At 32.3% G+C, this 26,367-nt stretch overlaps 2 protein-coding genes across 2 annotated transcripts in view; both read left to right on the top strand.

The window, feature by feature from the left end:
* The window catches only part of LOC142348071 (inter-alpha-trypsin inhibitor heavy chain H3-like), a 51,661-nt gene that overhangs the window by 1,147 nt on the left and 24,147 nt on the right, over positions 1-26,367 (top strand). The window contains exons 2-4 of the mRNA XM_075399237.1: positions 3,870-4,018; positions 7,287-7,388; positions 9,397-9,580. Coding sequence (XP_075255352.1) covers positions 3,870-4,018; positions 7,287-7,388; positions 9,397-9,580 — 435 coding nt within the window. The remainder of the gene's footprint in view (positions 1-3,869; positions 4,019-7,286; positions 7,389-9,396; positions 9,581-26,367) is intronic.
* Positions 18,961-20,968, top strand: LOC142348691 (MFS-type transporter SLC18B1-like). Its single transcript, XM_075400140.1, has one exon. It carries the CDS (start codon positions 19,321-19,323, stop codon positions 20,872-20,874), a length of 1,554 nt encoding a protein of 517 aa, XP_075256255.1. The 5' UTR covers positions 18,961-19,320; the 3' UTR covers positions 20,875-20,968.

The following is a 26,367-nucleotide window of genomic DNA, read 5'->3' as shown; positions in this document are numbered from 1 at the left end:
ATAAACTAACGGAGAGAACCATTATATGGGAATGTTAATAGTGGTTCTCGCTGAGATCAAACTCATTAAAACAAAAATGTTTATTTTTTTTCAAGTTCGCTTTTAATTGCAAATAATTAAAATAAAGCCCATTTAATAAAATTTTTAAGTTTCTGAAACTTAAATTGTCAACACTAAATTGTCAATTGTTTGATATAAGTTATACTTCAAGTTGATTTTTTCAAGATTTTTTTTTGTTTTTTTAATTATACGTTACCTGGTTAATATATGCAAAAATCGACAACATATTAGTTATCAGGCAGTGTACTGATGCACATCTGTAATTGAGTTTGATTCAGTATTACATTTGATTCAGTTTATGGTTTTCCAGATAGAACTTGAATGATAATTTTTGTACAATTTCCAGCGATTTCTTTTCAATTATGATTGCTTAATGTAGCTACAGTTAGTCTAACTTAGTGCCAGAGAAAATCAAGTTGAATATCTTGCAGATAAAAATAAAATATGGCTCTTAAATTGCGTTAAATTCTTGAATTTCTTCTGCAACGACTGTAATCCCAGCTGATATGATTTCCATGTATTCGGATTTTGCTTTGAAAACAATTGTAGGATGTTCTAACGGAAACTAGAAATCGGTTTTAAGTAATTGAATAGTTGGTAATTAAAATCATACTTGATAATAACTACAGTTTTTTGTAGTTTAATTCAAAATTTTGATTTTTTGAATCAACTAATTTTTCAAGCGCATATCAACTCCTAGAACGGAGCCCAAAGATCAAGCTAATAAGTACAAGTTTAGACTGCTGAATTTTGTGTCAATGAGGTCATTGAATGTTTTCAAGCATGTTTTTTTAAATTTGATTATGATATTGAAACCCTCAAAAAGGTATTGTGTTTGGTTTGTTGATTTCCAAAATGTTCTCTTAATCGTTTTTGCGCTTTAAATAAATTTTGAACTCCAACGACGGAATTTTGTTTCCGGTATCATTTTTCAATGGAGAATCAGTTAATGCTTTTTCGCTGTTATTTCTAAAACTAGTCAACATTTGCCGTTAGAACCTTTATTCTGTACAGCCGAATCCAATTCTTACAATCAAAAATTTCAATCAATGTGTCAGAATTTTTACTTTATGTGTTACGTCTTGCTTCATTTTGTCTTAACAAATCTATTCGAATTTTTCTCTTAATTATTTGAAGAATTTTGAAAATTTAAAAAGTTTATGTTTTAAAAGTTTCTTGGTATATTCCAATTTGAAATGTGAATACCTCTTACTCAAATTGATGAGTTTGTTATTACAAAAACTTATCAAACTTTGAAATCATTTTTACGTTATTGGAAATTTTGCAGATTAAAGAGATGAGAACATTTTTTGCCAACGCACATTACCGAGAATCCCCAACTGCAGATTTCGAGGTTAAAAAAGTCAAACGATTTGAAACAACGATGCTCAGGAATGTGCTCGTGACAAATGTTTTACCAACCCATTCTCTCCTTTCAGCAAACTTTCAAGATGACTGAAAAACGTTGTCCGGATTTTTTTTTCATTTAAAATTATCATCTATTCGCATAACAAAAAAAGTTTACTTTTTCAAGACTTTTTGTTTTTCAACTATAATTAACCGGTCAATATATACGCAAAGCAACAAGATTTTAGTTATCAAGTAGTGAGGTGATGCACATCTGCATTTGTGTTTGTTTCAATATTTAGGTTTGATTAGGTTTATATTTTTTCATATAAAAATCTTGATTGTTAGTTTTTGCAAAATTGCCATCTATATCTTTTCGATTATATTTGCTTAATGTAGCTACAAGTAATTCATTCTACAGTGCCAACAAAATAACTTTTAATATCTTGCAGATAAAAATTAAAATGGTGCCTAAATTGTTTTAAATTACTGAATTTTTTCGGCATGTATTAGTTTATGGGATTTCCTTGTGTTCGGATGTTGCTTTGAGAACAATTGTAGATTTCTTTTATGGAAAATTGGAATCTTTTGTAAGTAATCGGATACTTGGTAATTAAACTCATACATGATGTTAACAAAAATTTTATGAAGTTTCCTTTAAACTTCTGTATTTCTGAACAAATTAGTTTTTCTAGTGAAACTCTCACAGTGAAGCCCAGAAATAATGCCGATGAGTATAAGTTTAGAACTGGACTGCTGAATTTCATTCCATTGAGGCCAATGAAAGTTTTCAATTATTTTTTATTGTGATTTTATTGTGATATTGATGCTTTCAAAATTGTTTTGTGTTTGGTTTGTTGATTTCCGAAATATCTTTTGTCGCGTAAAGTTTTTCAAGGGAGGCCCAGTGACATGCTTTTTGCTGGTTTTTTCTAAAACATGTCCAAATTCCTTTGTTAGAATTTTTTTTCTGTAATGCCAAAAAACATTTCGTAGTTCATATCAGGAGTCTTACTTTCCGTTTTACATTTTGCTTTGTTTTGTTTTGAAACCCCCATTTGTTTTTGTTTTAAAAATTTTTTGTGGTCTGCTCCAATTTTCAACTTGAAGAACTCCTACTCAAAATCATTATTTTTTATTGCGAAAACTTGTCAAGCTTTGAAATAATATTTGCATTTTTGGAAGTTTTGCAGTTTAGAGAGATGGGAACACTTTTTGCAAACGCACATTCCCGTGAATCCCTATTTGCAGATTTGAGAATCCTTATTTGAGGTCAATTAAAAAAAATAACTGTTTTGAAACGAGGAGGATCGGTCTTGTGCTTTTGCAAAAATTTTCCCCCTCTTTCATCTGCAAATTTTCGAAATACCAACAAAAAGTTTCCAAATTTTTATTCATTTAGAACTATCATCAATTTGCACCACAATTGCAATGTGGTGTCATGATAATTCATTCTAGTAGACGATCATATTTTTAAAGTTTGAAGTGTTTTTTCACTGTTTGGAACAATTCATCATTGTTTTAGTGCGGCAATTTGCAATTTTCTACCGACAGTTCATTCAATTTTTGGCTCAAACATTACAAATATTTGATTTTTTGCTTCAATTATGATTTGTTATATCCAAACTAAATATCAATAACTATTCAATATCTAATTAATCGGAATTAAAATACTTATATGAAAATTAATAATTGCGTAATTTGCCACCCTTAAATCCATTCTCTGGTTAATGTATTGTGAATTATTGACAGAAAAATTAATTGGACTGGATATCTTGCGTCACGTTTTGACAATTGGGGTATTTTTCTTCCTCTCGTAAAGTACCCCAGGGTATTGTAAGTTAATTAAAAGGTGATCAAATAATACAGTTAGTGACAGATTGCTGAATAGACTGGCATATTGCTAATTCAAACTGAATGGAACCGGAAAAAATAAAGAGCAAGTAACGAAGGCGTAATAATTCAATGAAATAAAAATCAATGAGCTGATAAATGCAGAAATGCAGACGAGGCAATGATTAAAGAATGAATAAATTCAATTAATTCATTCATTATGTGCGGACACGAGCCCACACCGCGTCGCAAGATGAATTTTCACAGCAGCTGACGATTATTTTTTTGGAGGACAGATATTGGCAAATTTACTCTGGAGCTGGAAATCGACCTGCAGCTACAACAAATAATTTTCATTTTTATTGCTCCCCCCCCCCCCCCCGCCTCGGAAAACGAACACCATAATGATGACAATTTTTCATGAATTTTTGACGAGCTGAATTTGATTCGGCCTGATTTTTAAAGACGAAACCTGTTGAATTTCAAACGAAATGCTAAAAAGCCACGATTCAGTCCTATAATGATACAGCATTGAATGAGTTTTAACTCTGATCATATCTCACTTTGCACTTTTCATTGCCTCACTAGTCTGACTTTGTATATATTTTTGCGTGTTGTGTGGTTAACAGGTGCAAGTGAAGTCAGTGATGATGAATACTGAAGTGAGACTGAACCTGGCAGTGACCTGGTCTCAGATCTCAATCTACTCCCCGACTGTTGACAGGTTCCACTTCCGATTCCCACTCCCCACCAATGCTGTACTCTCAAACATCACCATGTGAGTTCATTTTTGGAGTCTTTCCTCCAGTCCCCCCCCCCCCCCCAAGGTTAGGGGATATGGCAAGTATTCCCGTACATTACCTTAAATATGCAATAATGTCTAAAACTTCGATTGGGGTTGCGGGTGTAATAGAAAAGACCCGGATTTCGGATGAAAACGATGACAACTCTCTTTTCTAAAATACTTTTTTTGTTTAGAAACTCGTATCCTGTCCAGTTATTTGCCAGAATTTCGAATTGACTTCTGCGTTGTCACCTGACCTTGCTTAAGTTCTCGGCGTTACGTTCTGACTTCATAAGCGTTGGCACCGTTGACTGTCTGTATTTTAATTTGATGGTAGTTATAGAAAGATAGCTTATATTAAGATAGATATATTGTGATATTACTTACTTACCCTCTATAAAATTTTTACATCTATTTAATGGTGTATATAAGTTGTTATGGATACACACACCAAATGTTTGTCTATGTAAACAGAGTATTATAGTTTCCGATAACAGCATATGTAAATGATAAAATTTTCTGTTCGGATAATATCGTAGGGAAATGCAAAGGTGAAATTTTTGTGCGAATTATACTCGCTATCATTACGCGTCAAATAGTACACTTTTGCAATTTGTAGATTTGCGAGGCCTTTGTTGATAACACATACTGATAACACATATTCGTACTTTATCTCAGACTTGCCAGATGTGAAGATTCGATACAACCCGGGACAACATTGCCAAAAATGCCTGAATGTTTCATGGATCGGATAAAATACAGGGGGGGTTGTTCACAAGACTGTTAATTATCTTCCTAAACCACACTTGCCCGTTGCTTAGGAGATTTTATAAATAATTATAAATATAGTCTTCCTTTCATCGGTCTTAATAATGCATTGTTAAAGTGGAAAATAGATTACATCGTATAAATTAGATACCTCAACTCTGGACAAAAGTTATGATAAGCGTGATAAACAGTTAGGAAATTATGTTATTGTTGTCAAGATTTGATCAAAAGCGCTGACAGCAGTGTCCGTTAAGTTGCTAATTTTCAGGCAAATCTTGTTTAATTTCTTTCACTTTCATTAATGTTCGTACACGGTTAAAACTCTAAACATGAATGGCAAAAAAACTGACATTCATGAGAAAATCTAAAAAAATGTGTACTATTTTCACTTTAATGTTTGACGAGAAATTCATCCCCTTGACCCAGGCAATGTTTGTCAACGAAAACAACACCGATTGGTAATGACCGATAATTTAAGGACAAATGATAGAGCCACGACTAGACGTCCTTAATAGTATTTTGTGACATGACCGCTGTATGGGATTAAAGGCTAAGAAGCCTCTTTGATTCTTATCTTTCATTTACATAATTTCTAACGTGTCTTGGGCGATTTTGAAATGGTTTTCGATTCATCATTTTTTAGCGCCCAATGCCTTCATTCACAAACTGTTCAGCGCCCGTTGCCTTCATAAGCGGAAACAACTACTTTTCAAGCAGGAAAATAGACTTATTTTTATCAACGCCCGCCCTCACGCGATTCGTTCTCTTGAAAAGATAGAAGTTGAACAGCACACGATACAGCAACTTTCTCTAACGTGGGTGCATCCCAACAATTAATAGCTATATCAATTAAACTTCTTTTTAAAACATAACAACGGTGTACTTGACGCCACCCTAAAAACCTATTAATTTTTGAGCGACTGTTATCGAATTGCTACACGGTAAGAAGAAAAATTTCCGGAAGAAAAAACAGAGAACATGTTTTTTTGTATTGCTATATTAAGAACTCTACCCAAGGTATTGGGGACTAAATTACTAAACTTCACGTGAACGTGAACTGGTTTTTGAGGTTAGAGCATTTAACAAGTATGATCAAAGTTGGCTAAAAATTCCTGATTTGGCGCAAGATTAAAAACACTAAATTATCAAAAAATCAGCCAAAAGTTTTTCGTAAAGAGTGGAGCCAAAAAATTCTGGCCAGAAAATTTTGGCCGACCTATTTATTTGACGTACGAAAATATGAGTCATATCATCGGAGAGCCCGTTGATTATTTTTCTCTTTTTAGAGAGTTTGGTGTGGGTTTAAAATTTGGCGGCTTTTCAGCATTATTTTCACGTTGCGTTTATTACTCTAAAATTTTGAAACTTTTGATAAACTATGTCAACATTTTTAACAACAGTTTTTTTGGTTTTTAGGTTTGTTCAGTTATCTGGTCCAATGTTTCTGGCTAAAAATGCAGTCTTTTTATTTAAATCAGCTTCTTTTAACTGATCTTGTCCAAATTTCCAGAAGAACAGATGCAAAAACTAATGACGCAATCTACATAACCTCAAATGCGCTCGAGTTTTCAACTTTGCTTTGCTTGAGAGTGTTCGGGAACGTTCTGAAAATTGTGAGCATACATGATTTATCTCACTCAAAAATTGACTTCTGCGCTCACGTGGTAAATCTAAGCTTCGAATCCAAAATCTAACTGAACTGCATGGAGGTCAACCAAATTAGGTATTTGTAAAGCTATGTTACTCAATGCACATTTGTTTTGGTTCGGTGTTTTGAAAATTTTTTTGGAGTTCAAATTCTAAGTTCTGTTTTTGTCAAAGTTAGGTGTTTAATAGAGAAATAGTTTTTTTTCTGCGAGAAATTGTATTTTATTTGATTTTTGAACCAAACTTTTTGCTTATTCAGTATTTGTACACTTTGTTGATTGAATAAATATAAATTCACTAGCAGTAAATGCACAGGTGTACACATCTGTGCTTATTTGAGAATCCATCAAGTTTTAGAATTAAAGACGAAGTACGAAATCTTCAATTAAGTTTCAATTCGGAAATTTGATTCAATTTTTTTCATTTTGGACGGGATTTCTAATGACACCACTCTTACCTCTCTATGTGAGAATATTATTACGCTAAAATAATTGAACAGAAAACCCAATTTGAGCGTATAGTTACTCAAAAGCGGGTCGAAACAATGGCATTGCAGCTTTTAAAGTTGCGCTCTGGCTTTATGTCAGGTTTCAGAGGCAATTTTGACCACACTAATTTATCAGAAAAGAGTGACATTGCATTCGATGTCAAGACAAATGTCATTATTCAACGACATCAAGACTTGATCAAACTGTTTACAGAGTTTCTATTTGAGTTGAGATTTTAAAATCGAAAGATAAGAGCAAAATACCGTTTTACTGTTTTTGACCAGACAGTATCATATTTTAGTTAAGATTCTCGGCATACAAATAAGAGCGAACTGAATATTCAAAAAAATTTATTTTAGCTCAAACTCAGTGTACAACACATACGTAGTCGTGAACCCTCTTTCACTCGAAGATTTGAAGAAGAAAATCACGAATCCAAGCAGGAACAAACCCAGTTATAAGTGAGTATCTATCCATCCCAGTGAATTATTTTGGGTCTAAATTGCTATGAAACCCTCTTGACTTGAATTTACGTGATTGAGTTAAACTTGATTTCTTCGTCACCCAAACTCAAAACAACATAGTCTATGACTTGACAGTTACCGCAGCTACTTGGTGTCAAAAGCGGTACGAAAAACCAATTTTTAAATCTGCTAGGTGGCCATGGATAACGTATTATTCAACCACGGCTATATTTTTTGAGCTCATTCAGCGAAAAAAATCGCAAACATGTGTATACAAACAATTGCATCGCTTTTCAACATCATAAAATTTATGATATGAAAAAATTAGGTTCTAGAAAAAATTCGTACTTTCACATTCTTGCTTGAAAAAAATTAAATGAAGCAGCTAATGTTTCCCAGTTCTTACGGTATAAGACATTATTGCTTCCCTTTGAGCTCCATATTTTAGTTTAATGGATGCTACTTTTATATTTTTTGAGAAGTACTGAACCGAGAACCCATAATATGAAAATTTTTTATTACAATTTGCCTATCGAAAAAAGCAAAGCTTTAACGATAAAAAACTATAGAAATTTCCTAATTGTGTCAATTTTTAACAATAAAATCAGTTTGCTATCTTTTTCACATTGTATCAGTTATTATCTCTGGCAAATAGACGGGTAAGGTTCATCCGAAAAAATAGAATCCAATTTTAGTGTCTTTTACTTGATCTTCAAAAACTTGAAAGACAGTGGTCTCTTATAGATTCAACAGATTCTGTTATAGAAAACAATTAATTGCATCTTGTCAGCGAATTTTTCTAATATTTTAGATTTTTCAACATCATTTCCAAAAATACTTTAAAAAATTTGCTAACGAACACTACGTATGAATTGTGAGCAAAAATCACCAGTTGATTGAATACAGACATTGTTGAAATGTTAAGCCTTTTTTCATCCTAAAGAGTAATCGAGTAGAATTGTTAGACAACATTTTTTATATTGTGGTTGAACATGAACTAGTTATTCGATTCCATATTATTGTGCCCAAAGTTTCACGATTGACAGTATTTTTCTCATGCTGTGAATTGACCGTGAATCAATTTTCTTGCGAATAAAATTTCTAGGTTGGAAAAATTCGTAATCCAGATGTTATATCAGAAAAGCTGGTTCCAAAGAATCAATTATATAAACGTTGTAGATGCAGCTTGTGTTTTTATACCGTAAGGATAACAAAAGCTACATGTTTTTTTGAAACTACGATTCTTGTTCAATTCCAGTCAATTTGCAGCTCAACTGAAGATATGCTTGTTTGCGGAAGCGAAAAAACTCAACAACTGATTGTATCGTACTCGTCGATTAATCTTTGTTTAATTAGATCAGCAAACAAGATTTCACTCCTCAAGGGACTTCGGAAGCTTGCTATGATCATGTTTTTTTTTTAAATTCATTCTTATCATTACGATTTTCAATATTTTTGTTATTTTGATTAACTGAAGACCACGATGTTTCTTGTGGAAAGCTGTCTAAGTTCATCCATTGAAATATGAACTAAGGGGTATAGAAAATAAAATTTTTTCCCATCAGTTAGGTTTCGTTTTCATTAGCAATACTTTTAGAATTGGCTTTTCCTTAGATGATTATAATACTGCAAACACCAGTTTTTATGAAATGAATATATTATAGCAAAATTAAGAGATTTGTTCATAATTAAAATCTTTCTCTGACCAGACTATTTTGAGCGCACTTGAGTCTGATCATAGTCTGTTTATAGTCTGGACAATGGTCTGAATTTGGGTTTGATCATAAGCGCACTATAATCTGGACAGTGGTCTGGGTTCGGTCTGATCAGTGGAAATTTTGGTCTGGAAAGTCTGATCAGAGATCATTTTAGTCTGGAAGGTCTGATCAGAGGTAACTTCGGTCTGGAAAGTCTGAACAACGGTCATTTCAGTCTGCATAGTCTGATCATAGCTCAATTTGGGTCTGGACCTACAACTGTGATGTTTGTATTTATTTTGTTATAGGGATTACGAGTTTATAGAGTTTGATCACATGGACATCCACGGGGGAGAGACAGTGACAGTGTTGCTGTGTTATGAACAACTTCTGGTCATGAGAGATTTCACATTCACACACATTATTCACTATCAGCCTCTCTCCAGTGTGACGTCACACCTCAAGGCCAGTGTCAGAGTTTTGGAGCCACAGGTTGGAATTTGATCATTTTCTGCGACATGTAGCGTTTACAGATTTACACAAAATCGTCGGTGTATTAAGAATAGGGTTATAAGCGTGTTTGGTTATTTGATGCACTATGTGACCAATGTCCGAAAAGCAAATTTCAATAAATTTTGCGTTTTGTGGAAACGAGTGACAAGTTTTGTGGAAACGATTGACGAGTGACCACTTTTCTTGTTTCATATACCATTTACCGCCATGGAATATGCAAAACGTGGAAATAAGTTAGCTGCCCTTTATAAAAAGGGTAAAAAATTGTAACTAGTATTTGCGGATAAACTGAAACAATCTCCACAATTTTGAGCACGTTATTAGTCTGAAACTTTAATCCCCGAATTTTATTTGTTATCACTTGAGCCTCAATTCAAAGAATTAATTTTTCTTGTCAACGATGATATGGGTAATTTCAAAATTACTAATTGGCTTATTAATCCAGAATTAGTATCAAGAGAGGCAATTCTGAAATTACTCACCAATTAGACTTTTCTTTCGATAGTTAGATACTGCAACCATGGGAAAGGGTCACGTGCAACTGAATTACTTATAGCGTCGAAACTAATGACCCATAGAGCGGAAAGTCCAGACAAAATAGTGTCCCAAGTTTTCATGCGTGCCCCAAAAACACGCATCGTGCCACGCAATTCTACAGTACGCAAATTTACTTCAAATTTGCTTCAAGTTTGGAATTAATTGTCACATTTGTCCGAAGTGACCATTTTTGTGTAAGTGTCGGTAAATATTTGTCACTAATGTCAACTGTTGTCGATATCAATTCAACCGATATCGAAAAAAAATCCTAATTGGTGATTTATTGTTGCTATAAGAAGACAATTAGCGTTAGGGGCTCTATGCAAGTGCAACTACTATGAAAACAAACCAGTACTGGATTCGAACCAGCATCTCTTACTTAGAAGCCTAGTGTGCTGCCTTTTTACACCAACTGGTCTTAAACTCTCGAACTTGGGAATCTCTTATAACCCGTCCTCACGTTCTTTCTTGTTCTTCAAGTCTTCATTTCTTTAGCCAAATATGCATTGAAGAACTTGAGCTTTTTGTGAAGCTATGTCAAATTTATCTTATGCATAATCTACATTAGGTTGTCCTCTCTCAACCTTCTTTCTAACAATTAGCACTTCTGCATCAACCTATACAAACGGCCTAAAAACAAAACAAAGAAGTCTCTGATTTTGGTCTCAAGTAATTACTAAATAAATTGTAGCAATAAGGATTTCGACTAATCGAATGCTCAAAAATCGTCGACCGCGATTATTTTACCCAACAGAGCAGAGCACTAAGTTCATTTTTTCCCGTCTAACTTGTCGCGGTTAATGTGGATGTTCTTTCGTGGAAAACAACGGAATTTGAATGACAATATATGACGGAGCATTGGCAACGTTGTCCACGAAACGCCAAAAGTAGCTAAATATGATTTCAGATATTTTGAATTGATACATTGCATGCTTTCAAATGCAAAAGCGCGAACAAGCGCGAACATTCTTTCAAGAAAACTTTATTTTTATTCACCAAATTGCTTTCGAAGAATCCTTGCATTTTTCAGAGCTAATTTCCCCTGACGAAAGGAATAGCAAAATTACTCCAGGCTGAATTTGTATTTTTTAAAGGTTTTCAAATGATACCGTGGGTTGACAGATGTGATAGAACTAAAAAGAACTAAAAATTGTGCTCGTTCACAACAGGTCTTTCACGGATTTTTTGTCATCCAGGTTTCTTGGAAAAACTTTTAATAACTGGTTGATTTTGGAGATCGAATATTACTCTTCATCTTGATAATTAGACTGATGCTTAAAGGCGTTATTAGCTAACATAAACATGACAAAATTTGTCGTCTCAAAGCTATTTGCGGTTTTCAATAAATATTCGATATTTCTCGAGCTTTTTATAAATATCTCGAGCTTAGTTTACTTCATTTTGCTTTTTCTCTACAATTTGAGATGAAAAATTATTCTGTTCATATTTTAATTTCCTTCCCATAATTGACAACTAGAATGTGTTGCCGTAAGTTAGCCCAGTTTTATACGTTCAATATATTTTTGTATTGTTTAATGGCTTTCTCTGGGCTATAGCCATACATGAATTCTTTCCAACCACCCCCCGTAATCCCCCCGTTGTGAACAATTCCTCGATTGTTTACCGTTCCTGGAGGCAAATGGGGAAAACAAGCGGCGTGATCTGAATAATAAATAGCCGGATCAATCAGCCAACAAAAGCTAGTCTCTGGTTGCAACTGGCTACACCAATCAGCTTTTCCATCCAATGCCCAGGGGGGGGGGGGGGGGGGTTGAAGGAAAATTTTAAATTGAAAAGAATTTGATACGCTTTTCAATTTTGGGATTGTTTTCAAACTCAATTAGTGAGGAAATCTAATAACCTTCTCTGATGAAATTTTCATTTTGTAAATAGTTGCTACCACAAAATTGCATGATCATTTTGCTTTTTCCATTTGCAGAAAAATTGATCAAATATAGACCAGAAAGTTCTGATAGATGTTAACTTGACGAAAACGGAACACGAAAATTAGGTAAAGCTTATGAGAATTCAACTCAACGTTTGGTGTCCTTGCATTAAAGGTTCCAGTGAAAATCAACGTCCAAAAAGTGGCGTTTATTGACTGAAATATTTGCTGAGAAAAATAGTTTTTGGGTCAATGGATTACAGCCAAAACTATTGACTTGTGACACAAAAGGAGCGGCGGTGGTGACAGCGTTCGTTCAACAAAAATGTCGATAAAATTCTTAATAGAAATCTGGCTCTTGCAGATTGGAGAAACTGCAATGAAATGTTTGAAGAGTTTAGCAGATTTAATTTAAAAACACTTGAGAAAAACGCACCAACTGAGATGAAATTAATTTCCAATAACAAAAAAACTACTTCGGATAAACCTTGGGTGACAAAAAAATTAAACAGATAGTTGCTGAGAAACATCGCTACTTCAATGAATACAAATTGACACAAAGCGCTGATTCAATTGTGCCATTTAAAAAGTATCGCAACTTTGTAAAAAGAAAGTTAAAAGAAGCACAACAATCAATTTTCAGAAGAGTTTTTTTTAAAGAAAATTGAAATCACAAAAAAGGAATGGGAATTCATTATGGACAAAATTGGAGAGAAAAATAACAGTCCGAACATCACAGTAGTTGATAAAAATAGTCAAAAAGGGAAAGACAAAAAGTCGATCTGTAACGCTTTCAACAGAGTGTTCAGCAAAATGGGCATCTACACTGGGCAAGTAATTCCATTGAACGTCGAGAAAATAGAACAGAAATGTGAAGAGTTTAATTTTAGATCTTCTACTTTGAGGGAAATTCATAAAGTTATTGACAATCTAGACACCAACAAAGCTTAAGGGAAGGGATGCATCAATGCTTGGTCATTGAAATCTCGAATATGCTATTGGAACACATCTGTTAACTATATTTAACAATTAGAGAAAAAATTTCCAAAAGTTCCAAATGATGCACACATCACACCAATTTTCAAAAAAGGAGATGTTTCTGTTTTGGCTAATTATCGTCCAATTTCCACAACACTTACTTTAGGAAAGTTCTTGAATGGCTTTTACAAAATCAGTTAGTAGAATATCTTGAAAAGTATCCGCTTTTCAACAGAAATTACTTCCGTTTCCAATCTAGAGGGTCGTCTACTGATGCTGTGTTTTACTTTTTTGAACAATTATTGGGGAAATTTGGAAGTTAACAACGACACTGGTGCTGGGTTCTTGGATCTTGCAAAAGCCTTCAAATCAATTTCGCATGAGATCTTTCTCAAGAGAGCTGGAAGTTGCAATCTCTCAATCAACAATTTTAGTTCTTAAAACTGTTCTCACAAATTAAACACAATGCGTGAAATTGGGTATAGACTTAACAGATAAATTAACTATTATTCATGGTGTTCCAGAAGAAACAGTGTTGGGAATGCTTTTATTTCTCTTAAATATCAACAATTTTTCTGAAAAACTGCAGGATGAATTTGATATTGTTCATTTTGCGGAAAAAACAAACAAATACCTGACAGAGAATCAACTCGCTTCAAATACCGATAAAAACAGAGATGCTACTCTGTACAAATCAAACTAATCTGGATCCAGAGTTTTGGTTTGAAGGTGAAATTATTAAACCAGCTCATTCTTGTCGCTAACTTGGATTACAATTGACACAAACCTAACCTTTTAAAATCACTTGAACTCAGTTTTAGGCAAAATGGCTAATGCAATTCGTTTCTTGTCTCCGGTAAATAACCAAATCCTTAAAAATTAAGAGTTGATGTCTTCAAGTTGGTTTTATTATCTCATCTCTCTTTCTGTGGAGTATTCCTTCAACTTCTTACAGCAAAACGCAAACGGCATAAATAGGCAAATTGTTTGGGGAAAAAATTTGTAATTTTCAACAGAAAATTTGACCACTGCTTTGATCTTCTCATTTGGGATCGTATCTTGCCTACCAAATTGTTCATCTCAACAGTTAGACTAATGAAGCTACAAACAGATATAAAACACTGGGAAACATCAATTAAACAACTCGAACAATTTAAAATGGTTACTTGTCGCCAAAACGCCTGACAGAACAAGAGAAGAAATCAGTTATTATAAAAGAGAGAACAGAAACGAAGTGGAGTAACAGTTTTTCGATCTTGAAAAGCATTCTAAAAAGGAACAAATTGTTCTCTTCAATAAGAGCTTTTAACAGTAAATTTTGCTTTAAAAAATTTTTTAACTGAATTTTTGGTCGATCAGCACAAGAAAGTACCCATTAATAGACAAAAAGGAGCTCCGAAACCTTTTTCAACTATTAGATCAAACAGCCACAATTGTAGGATTGGTATATTATAAATCGTATTGAGTATTTATTTAACATTTGAATGCATATGATTATCTAACCTTAGGGTTATAATCTGCATAATTTACATATTTGAACAAAAAAATTCATAACCGACAAGTCTATTTGAAACAACTGATGTCACAACTACTTTTCAACAATTTTGGATATCTTATGGCTAAACTAGCCACTATGTAGATTGTTTGACAATAAACAATGAGGCTCGATGTTGTGCCTTCACATAATGTTCCGACCCTGCTCATATACTTTTTTCCTTTTTTCAACCAAATTATGAAGAGATGAAAAAATTACTATATCGTTCGAAAAATCACTATATGATTGAAACGATATACTTTAGAGGGTTGATGAGACCTGTCATTAATGTGACTACCAGAAAAGATGGCGATAAGGAACAAATAATTACAAATTTTAATAACGACCAAAAATCGTTGCTTTTTTTAAAACTACTATTTATCAAATCAACCTGGCATCAGATACGACCTTATCTAAGGAAAAATTATCGTATAGTTCATTAGAAAAAAATATGAGACTTGATGCGACTTGATAAGAAGTCGACAAGAAAAGAGCTAATTGGCAATATTTGAAAAAAACGTTGCTTTTTTTACAAGAAATTATTGCCAAAATGGATGAAAACCTTAGATGTCAACTGAAATTACTGATAGATTTCTTTATGCCTGAATAGAAGGCGATTGAGAATTTTCGTTATCCAGGATATGTCATACGACTAAAAAAGAACGACAAATAAAGCTAAAATAAAAAACTCAAAGTTTGGACGAAAAAGGTGTCAAAGCTCTTTATATATTGGGTTGTTCACTATGAACATAAATTTTTTGTAATTGCATTTTTTCGAAATTGGCAAAAGAACCTCCAATAAAATGATACTGTGAAAATAAAAAAAGACCCTAATACATTGGGCAAATATGCAAGAATCAAGAATATTTTATGAAAATTCATAGTAGCAAGAAGAAAGACCATTTGAGGAGAGTGAAACAGTTATGAAGAGCATAATGTTGTTCTTTGGATAATGGATTTGATTTTGCTACAGAGAAACTAAGCTACATATTAACTGATATAAGAGTGACAGAGCTCAAAACTCAATTGTCTTGTTAAAAAAAATACACTTAAGTTTCTATTATGGCTAACATGAGCTTTCAACTAACAGATAAGACAGTTTTTCCAGCAGCGTTTTAGAAAACAATTGCGCTTGTTATTTTTGGAGACTAAGTTTTAAGACTACAGATTTACAATGAAAATAACCTGAACTAAAAAAACTTCACAAACAGTTTGCGAAACCATACTGTTGAAACCATTAAAATTATAAGGTATTCACTGCCAGAAAATTGACAACAAAAAGAACCACAAACATTGAAAAGTATCTGAGCTGACAAATTTTTTCTGAAAAATATCGAATAAGACCTAAAGACATCAGTCAAAATGTTTAACGAACAAAAAGAGAAATTATTGTTTGGTTCAATAAAAAGTGAACGATATCTCTCAATAATGAGGCTCAGTCACAAAAAAAATACGATATTATAAAACAAAAAAAAATCAGAAAAGCCAGAACAAAAAGGGAAAGTTGACGGACTTTTTACTTTTGTAGACTTTCAGTTTTTTGAAGGAAATTAAATTGAAGGTCACTGAAAACCATTAGCTATGTACCGATATCAGTTACGGAGTTAATTTAGATAATTAGTCGGCCATTGATACTTTTTGTTACCCAATATATTGCATACAACATTAAGAAAATAACAACATCAGCCAATAACGAAAAAGTACCAAATTCTGTGAGAGAACGGTGTCGCAGCCCTTAAAATCCAAATTACAAATCCAATAAAATTGATGAAATGCGTATCTGAAGCGTTTTATTCCGCTTGGAGTTTTCAGTATGTGACAATTAACCACAGAAACAATAATGAACAGAAAAAATAAGAAAATATTCACAAAACTCAACATATTTTGTTTGAAAATTTGTGGTATCAAAACCAAGAGTCCGCTATATAAGAAGAAATGCCAATAAGATTAGTCTGTTTCTTGTAAGGAAAAGGTTTGACCTGTATTGACTGAGTGAAGGTAAAAGATGACAGAAATGAGACTTAAAGAAATGTTAAGTTCAAAGAGAGACAACAGATAATAATCAAATGCAATGTATAGGTTGACTTACACCTATTGAAGAAACCATTTTGATCTTTGATTTGTGAGAATTTGAAATTGAGGGCAAAAACAATAATAACTGAGGCAAAACACAAGAATTTAGTATTAAAGTTTACTAAAACCCTTTCTCAAAGCCATAAAAACAATAAGGGTTTTCTCTGAAGTTAAACTATAACTACTTTTGTCCTCATTTATCGTTTGTGGGAGCTGGGAACATTTGAGCCACGAATTGAGACTGTTTATCAGTAGCTATCTTTGCAAAAAACATTAAAGGCAAAATATTCTGAAAAAAAGAGGTAACGCCCAGATACAAATTTAAAAATTTCTGGTTGTAAGAATCAACGATGAGATCAAATATATTTTGCTTCCCGAAAAGTCGCCGAATTGTTTCAAATAGATCACTTGTCAATTTAAATGATTCAGAAATAAAAAGAACAATAATACAATTTTGTATAATTATAGAAATAAAATTTGCAAAAAAAACGGCAAATTTTTAATTCTAGAAGACTTTTGTGGGAGTCATTTAGCTCTCTTTTTGTAGCTGGGACTTTTCTGAAAGTCATTCAGCTCTTTTTTAGAGCTGAGGGAGATTTTGTCAAAGGTTTCTAGGGTTCTGCTTCTGGCAACTGCATCCAAAGAGGTCAAGAAAAACAATTTTTGAGGAATTTAGATGAAAAAAGTCGAATTTTGAAAATTTTGTCAAACTTTACCCAAAAAAACTTCAATCAAACAATTCAGCAACTTTCTTCTTTATTTAATGCAAACAAAAACACTCTATCATTATAAGTTTTAACATTTTTTAGTTGTTTTAGCAAAATTGAGCCAATTTGTCGCGAAAATTACAGAAAATGTGAATGAAAACTGTCGAACATTCACAAAACTTTAAACCTCGACAACTCCCTGTAAAAAAAAGAAATACCGAAAAATCTTTTTATTGCCATATTCTAGGGTGTACGTGCTTTCTAACGATACCCCTCACAACTCTCGATGATGAATCTGCCAAAATTGACTGCACAAAAAACCCATTTGAGTATATAGTTCCTCCCTCCCCACTAAAGTGGGGGTCGGAACAATCTATATCCTTTTGATGTGTCTCTCGTTATTATAACCCCGTCTAGTAGGAGAGTTTTGTGAAGAATTAAAGGCTCAAAGTGGTCGGCGATGGTTATTAACGAGAGTACGAAAACCATGCTTTTTCCATCAAATTGATCCATATTTAACGTCTATTTAAAAAAACGTGGATAACAATAACCGTGAATGAGAACAAGCGACAAGGAGTTGTCAATGTGTTCTACGACGAACGGTCGTAACAGCCTGAAAGATACCAAATGAAGATTTTGCAGTGTAAAGGTGGTTAGATATCTACATTTTCTTTTTCTGATCGTGAATTTTTTTTACAATTCAAAGAATTTGAATTGTATTGGGGTGCTGTCTTTTTTTTAAGATCTGTTCACACATTTTCATGATTTTTGATGTCAAATTGGAGTAGTGATTTTGGTTACGCCGAAACAGGAAATGGAGCGAAAAAGTGAGTGGTTTTGCGGCGTGAAATTTTTTCGCTCTAATTTTAAAGTAGAGTGAGAAAACGGTGTTTGAACAAAAATTCGCTTTCTCGCTAGTGGTTTTTTGGTCACATGCGGCAATTTAACTCTGATTTTTACTGTTTTTTCGGGTTTTTGGATCGGATTTTTTTCTAAATGGTTTTCCCAATCCATTCACGGCTCATTATAGGCCTAGTTTTTTGTTTGAATTAAATTTTCATTTCTCGCTAGTGGTTTTTTTGTTTCACATACGGCGTTTTGACATTGATTTTCTGTTTTTTTTTCTTTTTTTACCTGATTTTTTTAAAAATGGTTTTCTCAATTCACTCATAGTCCATTCTTGGTCTAGTTTTTTTGTTTAGTCAATGAAAATTCTTTGAATTGTACGTCAGGACTTGTCCTGCTATGTTTTATTTTTTCTAAACGAAAGAAGACCTGAAGAAAGTAAAACTTTTTTCCTTGATGAATATTCTTTTAAAAAAAGTTTTAAGATTGCTTCAGAAATTTATCCTTTGAACTTCATTTTGCCCAAGGGTCGATTAGGTCAAACTTCAACTGAAACTTGAAATATCTTTTGATGATTTCAAAACATCCTTCTTTACTGTATGTTAGTAATTAGAAAAGTGCCACTCAAACTTAAAAGCTAAAATTGGAACTATAACTTAGCGGTTCAAAACAGTCTTTATTACATAACAATTGGCTTAATCTCGCATTTCTGATTGAAATTTGTCATGGAAATTTTAGATTGAGCACTTTTGATGTCGATAAACAAAACAAAACAAATTGTTTACGAACAAATCACTAACTAAGTTGGATTAATGAAGGTTAAATTGTTAGAGCTAGCTTACCTTTGAGTAACTAAGACCGAAAAAGTTTAGCAATTTAACCATTTATACTCCAAGTTATAATAATTGTTTATTTAATATAAATATCATTGAACTAGTGACCAGTTATAATCCTTTCAAATTCAACGCACATGAAATTTTTAGAAAAAAGTTGAGAGCAAATTAAATGTCATTGTAGTCGATCAAGTTAACGCAATTGTTACATCATAACTATTGCGCTTTTATTTCAAATATTATCAAAAAATCGTAACTAAATTCACCTTTTTGAAACTAATTCTAGTCTTAAATAATTGTTATTAAAAATACTTATAACTGCAAAAATGATGTCTCCAAAATTACGCATGAACGTGACGTATGAACGAATTACGAACACTGAAGGTTGGCGAAAATTTCGAAAAATATCGACCGTCTTTTTAGCCCAAACATTTATGCTTATTTGTGGCCTGGGACTGTCAATAACTGGCCCGCTTTTACCCCCGGATGCGAGAGCTAAGGGTATTTCCAAAAGTGAAATTGGGTTAATATCTGGGTCAATGGACATTGCTTCTATTGTTTGTGGGTTTTCAGTTCCGGCGATGATTCATCTTTTCGACATGAAAACTTTCTTTTGCGCCGGACTTGCAATATTCTCGGCTGGAAATTTCCTATTCGGTCTTATGACTTACATAAAAACTGAGTTGAATTACATGATATTTAGTGTAATTCTACGAGTTATAGTCGGCGCTGGGTACTCGATTTCGTTCTTTTCGTTGTTCCCGATACTGTTCGCCATTTACCCGGACAATAAAGGGTTGATCACGGCTCTGACCGAGTTGTTTTTTGAACTGGGTTGCTTGTTGGGCCCTTTAATTGCAAGCTTGCTGTTCTACCTCAATGGATATGCCTCCTCCTTTTTGGTAATCGGAACAACAGGTCTCTTCTCGGCTCTTTGCTGCGCGACTTGCATGTTGTCATCGTCGGATTTCGACACCGATTCCGTGAGTTCGCAACACGAAACAGAGGCTATGATGTCAAAAAGTCCAGAAAACTCCAAAAGCTCCGACAATTCCAAAAGCACAGAGTGTTCCAGATTGGTCGAGGACTCGAAGAGCTCATCAGAGGAACCGACTTTGGAAAAGGAAAAAACCGAAACTGATTCTCAAGATGGGAAAAAGAGTAATAAATTGACAATTTTCCATATGTTTCTGTCGCCGAAAGTTTTGATTGCTACTTTCCCGTTCTTCGCCAATTCGTCATTGCAAGGTTTGATTGGAGTGTTTTTGACGCCATTTTTGATTCGGTTTTTACACCTTGACGAAACGGTTGTAGGGTTCTATTTCATCCCCCACGCACTAGCAGCGTTGATTTCGTCACCTATAATCGGGTTTTTTGTCGACTGGAAACTAAAATGGCCGATGTTTTTCATATCGCCCTTTCTGGGAATTATAAGCTGCGGGTTGCTTTCCATAGTTTTATGGAAAGACATGGATTATGACTGGATGATTACAATCGCCAGTTTAGTTTTAATTGGAATCTGTTACGCCTCAGCATACGTCGCGGGGGTTGTTGTCATAAACGACGCTATCGAAAGCAGGTTTACATGCGAAGACTCCACCCATTATCAATTTGTGATGTCAGCGTGGTGTAACACTTGCTATACCTCGGGACGAACTGCGGGGAGTATTATGATTGGTGGGTTTATTTTCGAGTATATGGGTTATCAAGCTGTCGTAATAGCCCAAGGGACCCTGTATACTGTGTCGTTTATATGCTGTCTTCTAAGCTACTGTTTGTCTTCTGATCGAAAGAGTTTTAGGGCCGAATACGAGCTTTTGAAGGGGGAAGTTAAGAGAAAACTGTCGACAACTAGTAATAATGGTTATGATCATCCTTAGTTATTAATAACTCAGTTATAACAGATGATTCTGTTCTACCATATAGTGCCTGTTTCTCCTCAACTTTTTGCGAAATTTAACTTTTAGAAACTTATTATTTTTTAGAAGCCAGTAGGTCAGGGCATTTAGTCAGAAAAAAAAACGGTTATTTTGGAATTGAGTTCTAAAAAACTCGCTTAAATAACTAAATCCCTTAGTGACGATAAAAAATATCATATACTGCAAAATCACTCTTGAAAAAAAGCATTGCAATTCCAGGGGAAAAGTGTAGAACAAAACTTAGACAGACAAATAGATATCATTCCTGAACGCAACAATTGACATTTTGACTATTTTGGTTTTCAGTCTCAATAAAGATTACAGGATTTTTTTCGAGAAACTCAAAACTCAGAAAGAATTTCTTTCAGGCTTCTCTCTTTAAATTGAAAAAATCTCAGAGAAAAACTGGTTCCAAAGAATCAATTATATAAACGTTGTAGATGCAGCTTGTTTTTTTCAACCGTAAGGCTAACAACAGCTACATGTTTTTTTAAACTGCGATTCTTGTTCATTTCCACTCAATTTGCAGCTCAACTGAAGATATACTTGTTTGCGGAAGCGAAAAAACTCAACAACTGATTGTATCGTACTGGTCGATTAATCATTGTTTAATTAGATCAGTGAACAAGATTTCACTCCGCAAGGGACTTCGGAAGCCTGGTAAGATCATTTTTATTTAAATTCATTCTTAACATTAATATTTTCATTATTTTTGTCATTACTACTACTATGTTGATTCTTTTTATCTTTCTATTATTATTCCTATTTTTATTATTATCACTATTTTCATTATTATTGTTATTATTAATTTTATTATTGTTATTATATTTATTATTATTATTATTATTATTATTATTATTATTGTTATTATTATTATTATTATTATTATTATTATTATTATTATTATTATTATTATTATTATTATTATTATTATTATTTATATTCTTATTTTTATTATCATTGTTATTATTATTATTATTATTATTATTATTATTATTATTATTATTATTATTATTATTATTATTATTATTGTTATTACTGTTAGTATTATTAATAATATTCTTTTTATTATCATTATCATCATTATTAATATAATAATAATGACAAAAATAATAATAATAATAATAATAATAATAACAATAAAAATAATAGTAATAATAATAATATTTATTATTATTATTCCTATTTTTATTATTATCACTATTTTCATTATTATTGTTATTATTATTTTTATTATTGTTATTATATTTATTATTATTATTATTATTATTATTATTATTATTATTATTATTATTATTATTACTGTTAGTATTATTAATAATATTCTTTTTATTATCATTATCATCATTATTAATATAATAATAATGACAATAATAATAATAATAATAATAATAATAATAAAAATAATAGTAATAACAATAATAGTAATAATAATAATATTTATTATTATTATTAATATTTTTATTCTTGTTGTTATTATTATTATTATTATTATTATTATTATTATTATTATCATTGTTATTATTAATACTGTTTTTATTATTATCAATAATATTATTATTGTTATTATCACTTTTAATATTATTAATATTAATATTATTATAAATATAATATTAATAATTATTATTATTACATTTGTTATTATTATCTTTTTGTTGCTTTTATTATTATTATTTATTATTATTATTATTATTATTATTATTATTATTATTATTATTATTATTATTATTATTATTATTATTATTATTATTATTGTTGTTATTATTGTCATCATTTTTATTGTTATTTTTCTTGTTATTAAAATTCAATGTTATTTCAATTTTAAAAACTATCAGGATGATTTCTTTTATTTAGTAAATTTTTCGTTGATATTGATGTTATTATAGTCATTTCTTTATTTTTGCTTTGTTCATTTTTCTTTTATATTTAAATATTATTTTTATTATTGTTTTTACTTTTTTATTATATACATGATGCTAAATTGGAAAACAAACAAAAGCGGCAAGGACTTTCCTCGGATAAGTTTTGGTGCTTTCGATTTGGCTCACTCCAGGTTGATGAATTTTAACTACCAATTACAGCTTATCTTTCTGTTTGAGATTCCTAATTTTGTGTTTCCGGAAAAAAAATCTGTTTTTTAATCAATTTGTGAAAATCATATGTTATATGTTGATCATTCAAGCGAGGACATATTATTGTGTGCTATTTTGCTAAGGTGTAAATTTAATAGCGCTCATTAAAGACGCGGGGTGGTTTTGGACAGCTTGGCATGTTTCCTGAAAAAAATATCAATGATGACAATGTGCCTCCAAAAATTTTACAGGATATTCCAATTGTTTTTAGGACTTTTCTCTCAATCAGTCTCTGAAGTTCACTCAAAAAGTAATGTTTTTGTTTTTGTTATACTTTTGTATTTTTCTGCGCAAGAATAATCTAAGGCCATTTACTTGTATTGATTTTTTGGTTGTTTACAATTTTTTACGTGTTTTGTCTCAATTTGTTTTTTAGCAAACAAGGAACCAATTTTGTTGATCATATTTTGTTTTGAGATCCGTTTTTGGAGAAAATTCTGCTACTGGCCTTAAATTTGTTATCTCTTTTGCTCCATAGTTTTGTACCCATTTTTTGCATTTTTCTTTACAGATAATGCGTTCAAAAAGCTTTGTTACTCTTATAACATCTTGACGAATAAAACTTAAATTGTTTTGTTATTTTGTTCAGATCAAAACCTTATTAAATTATAAATACTGACTTTGCGTACCTTTTATCACAAGACCGAAGGTCAAAACTTGTTTTCTAATTATTCCAAGTTCAGAAATATTTGCTGTAACATAGCTCGATTTTGCTAACTAGTGAACTTTAACCTTACAAGTTCTTTCTTTTACAACTAAATTTGAGCAGTCTTGAAATAGTTTGCGCATCATGAATGAATTTAGACCCCTATTAAACAATTTATTACGCAACTCTCAATAAGTTTTACGTAACAATACTTCGTGAAATTAACTTAGAATTCACCTCTAAAAGTGCTTACTGCATGAAGAGAAACCGACGCACAAGGCAAAGTTTTAAACCTAAAATTAAGTTCGAAAACTTGCCATTAATTTATAAATAAAACAACAAAGTGCACATCAAAATATTTAAAGAAACGCGAACCCTGGTCCGTCCAAAGTGAAAACCAATAATTTGTTCTGATTATTATGCAATTTAGCTTTCAAATGATTTCAAGGTATTGTTCCGTTCAAATATTATAATTGAGCCAACCCTAGAAGTTTTTTTGCTACATATAATTAACATGGGACCTTATAATTGTCAATTTAAGCCCCTAAATAAGAAAAACGTTTATTTAATAAACCATTTTGAGTAAATAATGGGAACGAAAAGTTAACCAAAATAACTTTTCTCTTCCAAACTTCAAAATTGCGTCTTCAAACAAACTGATCAGATAAACTTTAAGGTTTTGTAAAACCACACTCCATTTCAAAACAATATCCGTACATATTCATTTCAAAACATTAACGTACATTTTAATCTAGTAATTTGAGCAATGATATTTTACAATAATTGAAAAATTTCTGTGTCAATTTTATTGTGGAAATTGTTTGCGCTATCCATAGAAACGAGCGATGAAAACCGTCAATGTCATCCACGGTTAAGGTATCAATTTTTCACCACCCGGGTCGAAGTTTGGCGGTGTTTTCGTAAGAAATGCGGTTAAATGCGGTGAAAAAAAAATATTTTCAACGCGTATTTCTTACATCTTTTTGCAGTGAATCGCGGTGAATTATTTATTTTCACCGCGCACTCTCTTACTGTTAGTAACTAAATAGATTTAAAGCGAGAGATTATTAGCCAATCAGAATCCAGTATTTAAATAAGCAATCGAATTGAATAAAATACGTTCCAATTTACGTACAAAGCTCGGAAAAAGTGCAATTAACATAATTTCAAGTAAATCTAATCATAAGACCTATCAAATAAGACGTGATTCGGCTCAATAATTTTCGGGTTTTTGGATTCATTGGCATAAAATGGTGACTGGCATTGAACTAATGCGTTATTAGACAAAATACCGGCCAAATGAGCATCAAAAATTGCCGTCTAAAAAACCACTTGTTGCTATGATCGTCGTAATCTTAATACGTTAATGATGCTTATACGTTGTTGGATTACTATACGTTTGAATAAATTGAAACTTCGAAAGTCTGATTTTGTCAGCTTTATTTTGATGCCGCTCCCGGCTTACGGTGACGGTTTAGCCCAATTTCTGAGATAAACTTACTGAATAGACCAAGGGTGGTAGTAGTAAGGTACGTAATTACGTGTGGCCAATACAATAACCATTATTTTCGACTTATTTTCACCTGATTGATCACTGTGATTTTGATTATGGGCTTTGTTTATTGACTAGTCTGAAAAATAGCTACTTTGCCACTTACATTGTCGCTGTCGGGATGGTGTTACGCAATAATGTTACGACACACGGTGAAAATTAATGGCTAATCGGGAGGTTGTCGTTATTACGTAATGATTGAACAAAAGGACGGTGGCCTGTTGAACTGAATTACATGATCCGAATGGACACGATACCCCCTACGACTTCACAGACGACCTTATGCAAGACGATGTGGGTTGGATTGGACTGACCACAATCAACGTTTCAAAACTTTCAAAGCTCTTTAGTGATGAATGATCATCACAGTAAATTACAGCAAAAAACTGTAAGACAGAACCTCTAAACTTTTTTAAATAAAATATCATAATTCGATGTTTAAATTTGATTTAGACGGCAAAACCCAACCCTGGCATTTTTCGGTTAGGGTATGAACTAGTAAAAAAGAAAAAGTAAAAAAAAGAACACGATTGTTTCAAGGGATAAATATACAAAATCGGTCACCATTAATCCCCCACAAACATAATTTTTGAGACCAAAAAATATCGATTTTGAAATTTTTTGGTCCAATTGTCGAAAATTTGAAAAAATGTGATAAAGTCGGATCGTATATCAAACAACTGCCTCTGATATAGAGAAAACCGAGAAAACATTATGCGAAATTGTTCAATTTTGAAAAATTTTGGTCAATTTTGATGCAATTCTGAAAACTTTAGAAAATCAATACCGAATGCTGATAAACCGTATATTCAAGCTTAAAACCGTCCAGTTTACTGGATTACCGTTCCGTAATCAAGAATTTGCGAAAAATTGACCAAAATTTGAGAAAAATTGGACAAATGCATAAAGTTTTGACAAATTTGTCAAAAATCATTTTCTCAACAAGAAGGTTCGTTAATTGAGTGAAACTCATTAAACAGAAAAAGTTGTGAAAATTTTCACAACCTCCGGCCTACAAAAAAAATTATTGAATTCCCATTATTTTTCTCGTCGCTCGTTTATATACCGTTTTTCGTCCGCGTTCTTTTCGTTCTTTAACTTTACAATTCTCCGTTTTCCGTTTT

This window comes from Convolutriloba macropyga, chromosome 10, assembly GCF_964194025.1.
Source record: "Convolutriloba macropyga chromosome 10, txConMacr16.3, whole genome shotgun sequence".
Classification (NCBI taxonomy): Eukaryota; Metazoa; Xenacoelomorpha; order Acoela; family Convolutidae; genus Convolutriloba; species Convolutriloba macropyga.
The sequence above is the reverse complement of the archived record's forward strand: the minus strand, read 5'-3'. Positions and strand labels throughout refer to the sequence as shown.